The sequence below is a fragment of the Punica granatum genome, unplaced genomic scaffold (assembly GCF_007655135.1).
Source record: "Punica granatum isolate Tunisia-2019 unplaced genomic scaffold, ASM765513v2 Contig00116, whole genome shotgun sequence".
Classification (NCBI taxonomy): Eukaryota; Viridiplantae; Streptophyta; class Magnoliopsida; order Myrtales; family Lythraceae; genus Punica; species Punica granatum.
Window position 1 is genome coordinate 149,933 of NW_022204102.1, and position 9,162 is coordinate 159,094.

Below are 9,162 nucleotides of genomic sequence, written 5' to 3' on the forward strand. Positions count from 1 at the left end.
TTGCGATGTCAAAGTCAACCTTAGATTGGAGCTTGCCGGAGGGGAGCATAGGAGGCCGGTGCTGGTCGTCTTTAGTGTGCATTTGGACCAAAGAAAACAGGTCGAGGTTTGACTTCAAATTTCGGTACTAATAAGAAAGGAGAACTTTAAAAATAAAAAATAAAAATAAAACGACGGCAGCGACAATGAGACCAGTCAACTCAGAATCCATCCACCATCCGCCTTCCCCCCTCACAAAACGCGGTTTCACGACTTTATTACAGAGTCCAAAATTCAACCCAGCGACAAAGAAACAAAGCAAGAAACGATCAATACCCTCTTCTCTTCTTCTTCTTCTTCACCTTCCAACAACAGCTCACCACAACAGCTCACCACAGCAGCTCACCCAAGTGGGCTTGGAGCCCATTTACTGATAGATTCCTTTGCTGGGTGCTTGTTGATTTGCTTGATCTCGTCCATCGTCGCCGATGAAAGATCCTTACTTGATGGAACCCCAGCAAGACGATTCCTCCACTGTTGCCGCCCTTACGACCACCATCTGCAACTCAATCCAGGCCCTGGGCCGCGGGTTCGATGTCACCTCCGACATTAGGCTTCTATACTGCAAGGGAGCTCCTGCGTCAAGGCTAGTTCTTGTTGAGGAGGAGCGCACGAGGAGCCTTGAGCTGCCCGATGATGGCGGCGATGGGACGATTGTCTTGTCGACGGTGCCCGAGCATGTTCAGTGCTCTGTGGGCAAGGGACGGATTGAGCGCACCAGTGTCTGCAGCTTCCATGAAGTAACTTAATTTTCTGCATTAGTCATCTGCTAAGTTTTATTTGCAGCTTTTGTTTATTTTAAATGGTTGGTTCTTCATTGATTGGCCAATTGTGTGATTTTGCATTTCGATAAGTATTCTTTGGTAGGGAAATTTTAATAGCTGTTTCGTTGGGTTGATGTGCTATTATTAACTGGTAAACAGGATTTCTGAGCAGGGGACCGGGTGAGTCCACAAATTGGGGAGGAGTTGCTGCTAGGTATAATGATAGTTTATAACAAATATGTAACAGGTGGTTGTGCAATGAGCAATTTAGAACTTGCGCCTTGGAGTCGTGATGTCTTTATTAGTGAATAGATGATGCAGAAAATTAGAGAGAGTGAGCAAAAGGGACGGGCATAACAGAAAACCGCTAATGAAATAATGTCGAGGGAGAAGGGTTTCCAGACTGCTTGTTGTCTCATACCTTGTTCTTTGTTGGTGTGTTGTGTTTTCATAATTTTGTATCTGTTTCCTAATTGTTTTGCTGTTTTCTTGATTTTGATAAATCATTTTGTTCTGAAAATGGAGGAAACTGAGGAAGTGCTTCGTTATGATTTTCTTTTATTTATCTTTTGAGAGGTTCAAGGGATGTCTTACTCAAGTTTGAGATTGGAGCCCAGGTTCCTCTTGTAGCCTGGGCTCCTGAAATTGTTGTGACATTGATATGTCCAAGCTCATAATTGTCGACATCACACTTTTATGAAACATAACATAAGCCTTAAAACAGTGGCTTTTGGTTGAAACCAACTCCTTAAGACAGTGTTAATCTTAAGTCCAGAAAGAAAATGCTGATCTTAGTAATATTTGTCAAATATGTGAGGTTACAGGTAAATCTTTATAAGCTTGAGAAGGAACGAAATTCTAGATAAATGTCTAAATGTACATCATCCTACAGCTGTTTGACAATGTTACTCTTTCACATTGCAAAAGTCCAATTTCACGTTGCAAAATACATTTAAATCACTTTTAGTTGCACGGTTTTGCGAGCAGTAATATGTGTCTGTCTAGCTGTGTAATTGGCCATTTTCTTCTATATAATTTTCAGATGGCCAAATGTTTCAATGAGAAATCAGGCATGTCAGGATCAATACCACTTGGTAGCTTCAATTCAATGTTCAATTTCACCGGCTCTTGGCAAGTTGATGCAGCATCAACGAAATCTCTTGCGATGGTAGGGTACTTCATTCCTTTATATAATGTAGAACTGACCGTATCAAGGTTAGTTTTGAGAGAAGAAATCAGACGTGCTGTCCCTTACTCATGGGATCCCGCATCCTTGGCAAGCTTCATTGAAAATTATGGGACCCACATTGTTACTTCAGCAACAATTGGTGGAAGAGATGTCGTCTATATCAGACAGCACCAGTCATCTTCTCTGTCATCTTCAGACATTGGAAACTACATTAAGGATATCGAGGATCACCGGTTTCTCGAGTCCAAGAATCAATCGACTGCTGGCCTCCCAAAATACAAGGACAAGGTACTTCCATACATTGGTTGATGTGTAGTTCTCAGACCGGATTGGACCAGACATTGAACTAGTTGAGGCATGTGCACATGGTTTCACAGGTTTGATCCCTGTTATTAAAAAGAACTGGTTCATGTTTATACATGGCGGTCACTGAACCGGTTGAGCAGTGCCAATGTGATTGTTTTGTGCCCGTTCGGACATTCTTGTGTATAACAATAACCACACTGAAGACATCGCCTCGCTGGTTTGCTATTGAAACCCTGTCCGAGTGTGAGAACTACGCTTCATAGTTCTTTATCTATATTTTCATTAAAGTATTCTACACTTCGTAATAACATGCATCAGATCCAATTTTATCATTTTATGATTATGCAAATCATCAACTATGAAATGAGCAATTTCTCTAAAAGGTGCTCTATCTACAAAATTGTGCTCTATCTCAAACGAGGCTTGACATGTGCGGACACAACTTGAAATAACAAAATATAAGAATATATAGTAAGTAGAAAGAATATGGTGGGTCCTCAATCAAGTTAGAACACCAAGGTTTGAGAACATGTTGAATGCCTAATGGTCCGAAGAGTTTAAGCATTTTAGGAAAGTTTAATGGAGTGTCTAACATGCATGATTCAGCTAACTCTGTTTCCCTTAATCTGTGAAAATTTGGGCTTTATGCAGGATGTTACAGTAATATTCAGGAGACGAGGAGGAGATGATCTCGAGCAGAATCACTCAAAGTGGGTGAAGACTGTAAGGTTAGCGCCAGATGTAATTAACATGACATTTACAACCATTGTTTCTCTTCTTGAAGGAGTGCCTGGTATAAAGCATTTGGCCCGTGCTATTGACTTATACCTAGAGTGTAAGTGCCCATTTATTCCATTTTTTTTTTAACTTCTTCTCCGTTTACTATTTGCTTATTTTAATTGCATTAATGTTATATAGGTACAGGTTCCCAATATAATTGTAATTTCTTGTGCCATAATTTTCTTTTGTGTCATGCGATGATGAGACCATCGTGTCCTCAGAAAATGTTAATCATACCACTAAGCAGTTACATGCTCAATCTAACACTTCTAATATGTATATGTTAATGCGCGGTTCTCAACTCCAGATAGTCTTGCCATGAGCAATCCCCTATTTTTCATTATTCTCATGGGAATTGTGTGTATACTTAGTTAATTAGAAAGGTTGTAATGGAGCAATTTTTGCATTTCAAGTTTTTCACCACACGTGATTACTGAAAAATTCTTGGAATTTGGTGATTTTCAATATTTGATGAACTAGTTCAACTTGGATGTTGGTTTGCTGGAGATAAGATCTTCTTTTTGCTGTTAACCTGAAGATTTGACAATGAGAGATCTATATTTATGCTATTTCCGTTTCTGGACCAGATAAACCACCTATCGAGGATTTACAATATTTCTTGGACTTTCAAATTGCCCGTATTTGGGCTCCTGAACAGAATAATCTGCAAAGAAAGGAGCCTGTCTGTCCATCTCTTCAGTTCAGCTTGATGGGTCCCAAGCTCTATATCAAGCCTGATCAGGTAGTTACACAATATGGTTATTTCAGCTTATAATTGGAAAAATGATGATTTACCCAGCTTCCTTGTGAATTCGTATTGCCCAAATTTTGCAATGGACAATTACCTATGAAGAGCGTTTAATTGGACGATGTATAGTACACAGAAAGGCAGAGCCAAAGGGATCTGATCTCATAGAAGGTTCCTGTTTTGAATGACATTTTCATTGTAACAAATTTTCAGACCTTTCGTATTAAGCATGGCTGCAATGATGAAAATATCTTTGTTTATCTTACCTTACCATGTGGCAGCAAACGAACAAGTGCATGTTACATGTGAGAGTATCGTGCCATAGTATTCTGCTAATTGGATGAATATTTTTGTTTCTTCTGCAGCGAATCGTTGTGAGGTAGGATTTTGTCATTTTCTCCTGAGTGATGCATTAACCAGTATTCAAGTGAGATGAGAAAAGTATAAGTTTCATTTTGGCAAAATTTTCCTTAGTTTCCTTTCCCTGCTATAACAAGCTTGCCATTGTATGTCCTTCCTAATCCTTAGTTTTGATTCCATCTGTGATTACCTAACCCACTAGTTTGATCCATTTGATGGTAAAGTCGAAGTCTACTTGGGTGAAGAGAGGGGTAATTGGAGAAGTGAGAATGTGAAAATTCACTCATTCTCATATGTATTATAGAAATAGATCTGCTCAACTCCCTGAGCTAACCGTGACGATTCCTGCATCTGAAATGATTCATTTGCATTTTTCCAGGTAACAGTGGGCCGCAAGCCTGTCACAGGACTAAGGCTTAGCCTTGAAGGCAGCAAATGGAATCGGCTTGTGATCCATCTGCAGCACCTTGTATCCCTCCCCAAGGTCCTCCAGCCCCATTGGGACACCCACATGGCAATTGGGGCGCCCAGGTGGGTGGGCCCTGAGGAGCAGGATAGCCGGTGGTTCGAGCCGATCAAGTGGAAGAACTTCTCCCACGTAAGCACCGCCCCAATTGAGCACACCGAAACAAGCATTGGGGACCTCTCTGGGGCCTACATCATCACTGGGGCCCAGCTCGGCGTCTGGGACTTTGGGGCCAAGAACGTGCTCCACCTCAAGCTCCTATTCTCCAAGGTCCCAGGCTGCACAATTAGGCGGTCGGTATGGGACCATAGCCCCATCAACCTATGCTCAGCTTCCAGACAGGATGGTTCTTCCTCGTCAAACGAGAAAAAGGAAGAGAGTGGGAAGCTTGCTAAGATCGTGGACATGACTGAAATGTCCAAGGGGCCGCAGGATATACCTGGACACTGGTTGGTTACGGGGGCCAAGCTTGGGGTTGACAAGGGGAAGATCATCCTCCGCATCAAGTACTCACTCTTGAACTACTGATGTGGAGGAGATTCATGTTCCATTTGTAATCCTAAAAAATGCGCATTCTTTGCACAGGTGATATAATACCGTACTTTGGGGGTTTTTTTCTGTACATCCGGGGTTTTCATTGTTTCTGGAGGTTTTAGATGATTGTTTGATCATGTATCATCAACCAAATGAAGGGTCCAATTCCATAGTTAGACCATATTGTTTCATAGCTTATATTATTGAAGAACTATTCGAGTTGCTGACGGAGTAAGAGGATGTCAATATTGTGTCAAGAGATGAATGATATGATGTCGGTTAATGGTGATAACACTCTTTCTTGCAGAAAACACGAAAAAAGTATGGTCACAAAATTCACGATATGGTTAACGTTGTAGTATGTGTAGTTTTGATAATGGTTGGATCCGAATGTTTAAGTAAAATCCATGGTTCACATTCTAGTGTGAATGGGTCTTATTTTTCTTCCATGCGAACACTATAGGTCCTGACTAATTTAGTCGAGTCGAATCTGTCTAACAAAAGAGTAAAGCTCTTCTAGTACGGGATCTTCTTAATATCGGTGATGAATACCCAAAAGAAGCTCTCAATGCGCCAACATTACTGACAGTACAAAATACCAAACTCATCAAAATCGCTTCATAGGCTTAACTGAATCGTGATAATCTCAACTAATGGGCCAAACGAATCGTGTAAGTCTCGACTAATAGACTTCAGCCTCTCCACTAAAAGAACAAAAACGGGGGAGGGGAGCCGAAAGCAGAAGAAAGAAAATGGGAGAACCTCCCACCCATAATTCCCGAATCAAGAACCATCTGTCTCTCGAAGGCCGAAGCCCACCTACTTGGCAACCCCGAGACCGGACCACGTCAACCCACAATGCATGCCCACGCGGCACCACCTGAACCCTCGACGTCGCCTCCATGCACAACTCACAGTCGAGAGATCTCTCCCTTATATCCTCTCTGCTAGCACACTCTGGAAAGGCCGCAACAGAGGTTAGTAGCACAACTGAGGACTGGAGAATGGCTTCGAGCGACAAGGAGCCGGGAACGATACCGCAGGGCCTTGGTGGTTGCGACGGGGGCCCACCAGGACGGCCGATGACGGTGGGGCAGCACATGCTCTACAAGGGTGCGGAGATGATGCAGTCGCTAAAGCCGGTAAAGCAGATGAACCAGCACGTCTGCACCTTCGCTCTCTATGCCCATGACATGAGCCGGCAGATCGAGACCCACCACTACCTTACCCGACTCAACCAGGACTTCCTCCAGTGCGCCGTCTACGACTCCGACGACTCCTCCGGCCGCCTCATCGGTGAATCGCACTAAATCTGGCTTCTTTTCAATCCAGTTCGGTTTCTTGCAAAACTGGCTGCTTTTGATGTGATTAGCAGATGTGGCAAAATCCATCCGATGTTTGATACCTGTCTATGATGATGAAGTAAGTTTGACTGATCAGTGTTGAGACTTAAAAAAGAAGAAAGTAGAGAAAAGGATCCCGCATCGGCAATTAAAGCAAAATAACAAAGGTTTGAGCTTAGGGATGGGCTTAAGCTGGTATAAACCCAATGAAAATTCAATAATCAAGAAGAACTGCTCTTCCAGTGTACTGTCTTGATCTCTTTTTTCAAAAGAATTGGAGTCTGGACTAGAGTATGTAATTGTTGCCTGTAGGGGTGGAGTATGTAGTATCGGACAAGATATTCGAGGGGCTGCCCCCGGAGGAACAGAAGCTGTGGCATTCCCATGCTTACGAGGTCGATCTTTACAACTCTTTCTACTTCTTTACTTGTAATTTTACTCATGTTAAACACGGCACATGTAGATAGATGGTAATATGTTGATGGTGATTAACAACAGATCAAGAGTGGTTTGTGGGTGAATCCCCGAATCCCAGAGATGGTGGAGAAGCCCCAGCTCGATAATCTGGCCAAAACCTATGGCAAGTTCTGGTGCACTTGGCAGGTCGACCGAGGTAAGTAATGATCTGAAGCTCACTCAATTTCCAAATGGAAAGTACTATAAGAATTTGAATTGCTGATTCAACTTCTCTTCTGAATGTATTTTGCAGGGGACAGGCTGCCACTTGGAGCACCGGCGCTGATGATGTCTCCGCAGGCGGTGAATCTTGGGATGGTGAGGCCCGACCTGGTGCAGAGGAGGGACGACAAGTACAACATTTCCACCGACGCCCTCAGGGCCTCGAGAGTCGAAATTGAGGAGCCTGAGTGGATCAATCCCCGGGCTGATTACTGGAAGCGACATGGAAATGGGTTCGTGATCGATGTGAAGCCTGCAGAGATGAAGCAAATCGCTCCCTTTCCTTGAGGAGCAGAGGTAGCTATATGCATAGTGTAGTAAGTCAGACTAGCTGTAGAGTATGGAGCATCTATGGAGGAAAATCAGGGTTGTTTACACCGTCACTTATATTTTTTTGTGGGCTCTTTTGTTGTTGATCAACTGTGGCGCCTGTCGGATGTTTCAGGAATTTTGAACTATATAGCTGATGAAAGTTTGTCCTTCTATAGTTTCTCCGTTGATCAATCAAGCTCTTCAACTTCTTTCAATGTAAAGTTTAAACTGTCAGACGGATGTGTCAAATGGGGTCTGGTGAGAATTGAATTCAATATATTTTGATTCCAGATAGGCTTTTTGGTTCTAGGTCGAAGCCGAGGATTATGCCGTTGTACTCAATTTCTTTTCACAGAGCGGTATCTTTGTTCCAAAATTATAGTTTAGGAGGCAGTCTCTTGGGACATTCTGTACCATTCCCCCCCAGGCCATTCGGTGTACTTTGGTAAGGAGAGTGCAATGGGATTTGTTCCGGAATGAAATGGAAAGAAATGATACGTCACATTTCTAGTTCGATCCCTTTGGTGTAGTCTTTCGGTTTCTAGTTCGATCCCTTTGGTGTAGTCTTATCGGTTTCTAGTTCGATCCCTTTGGTCTATCGGTGTATGCTGACTTGAACAAAAGGGATCTCCCAAGTAGTCTGAAGGAAGAAACTGCTTCAGCTCTAAAGCCAATTGTTGAAAGCAGACGATGGAAAAGAGTTTTTGTGGAGTAATATCAAGCCAGTCATATAATAAATTAGAAAGATTTTGGAAACTTCGAAAGCAGCCATAAGCATAACAGACTTCAGATCACCCTTTGGTGAAAGTCATCGTATCATTGGCAGATATGAAATGTGAATTCAATAATGTAGAGTTAGCTCCAGTGGTCCTGACAGTCTTGAGCCTTTCAGCCCCTTAAGAAATATAGGGAGCCATGTGGCATTGCAATTAAGAATCTTGGACCACTCATGCAAGCTGAAACCCAACCCGTAAGTTTATTAGATGAATATTAGAGGATCTGGAGTTGTCATGACCCACTCCTCCGGTCCACAGGGTAAAGTGCGAGAGTAAGCTGCGGTTGAGGTTGATATATTAAATGGTTAAAAATTAATATAGTTTTTGGTAATGAGATTAAGTTTAATTTAATTTAATTTAATTTGATTTGAAAAGATAAAAATAAAAGTAATTGGAAAAAGTACGTGAGAAAATTTGAAGAAAAAGAAAAAAAAGTAATAATTGTATTGTTGAATTAAGGAAAACTGAGAAAAAATATTGAATATTTGAGAAAATTTATTATTAAAAAATTAATTTAGATAATAGACAAGAAAAAATATGTGAGGGAATTTGAAAAAAAAGAAAAAAATTAATGATTATATTGTTGAATTGAGAGAAAAGTAAAGTTAAGTTCTAAGTTAAATCAAATTTCGTTACCAAATATACTTACGTATTTAATTAGTTAATAAAAGAAAGAGATTTTTATCACATATATCCCATGATTTAATCGTTTTTTCAAACCTATCATCTGCTTTAAAAATTATTAAATATATCTCATGGTTTATATTTTGCTCCAAATCTATACCGGCATTATCTTTTCCATTAATGAAACGTTAGAAGGCTCCAAATCTATCCCACGATTTTAATTTTTTTCTCAAATCTATCATA

The 9,162-nt window shown here is 41.4% G+C and overlaps 2 protein-coding genes across 2 annotated transcripts; both read left to right on the forward strand.

The window, feature by feature from the left end:
• The first annotated feature begins 238 nt into the window (after nucleotides 1–238).
• On the forward strand, nucleotides 239–5,421 carry LOC116190086 (MACPF domain-containing protein CAD1). Its single transcript, XM_031519744.1, has 5 exons — nucleotides 239–779; nucleotides 1,846–2,280; nucleotides 2,950–3,133; nucleotides 3,666–3,820; nucleotides 4,566–5,421. Exons 1-5 carry the CDS (start codon nucleotides 468–470, stop codon nucleotides 5,178–5,180), a joined length of 1,701 nt encoding a protein of 566 aa, XP_031375604.1. The 5' UTR covers nucleotides 239–467; the 3' UTR covers nucleotides 5,181–5,421.
• A 475-nt stretch (nucleotides 5,422–5,896) lies between these two features.
• On the forward strand, nucleotides 5,897–7,809 carry LOC116190087 (oil body-associated protein 2B-like). Its single transcript, XM_031519745.1, has 4 exons — nucleotides 5,897–6,482; nucleotides 6,842–6,924; nucleotides 7,028–7,142; nucleotides 7,239–7,809. Exons 1-4 carry the CDS (start codon nucleotides 6,089–6,091, stop codon nucleotides 7,493–7,495), a joined length of 849 nt encoding a protein of 282 aa, XP_031375605.1. The 5' UTR covers nucleotides 5,897–6,088; the 3' UTR covers nucleotides 7,496–7,809.
• The last annotated feature ends 1,353 nt before the right edge of the window (nucleotides 7,810–9,162 follow it).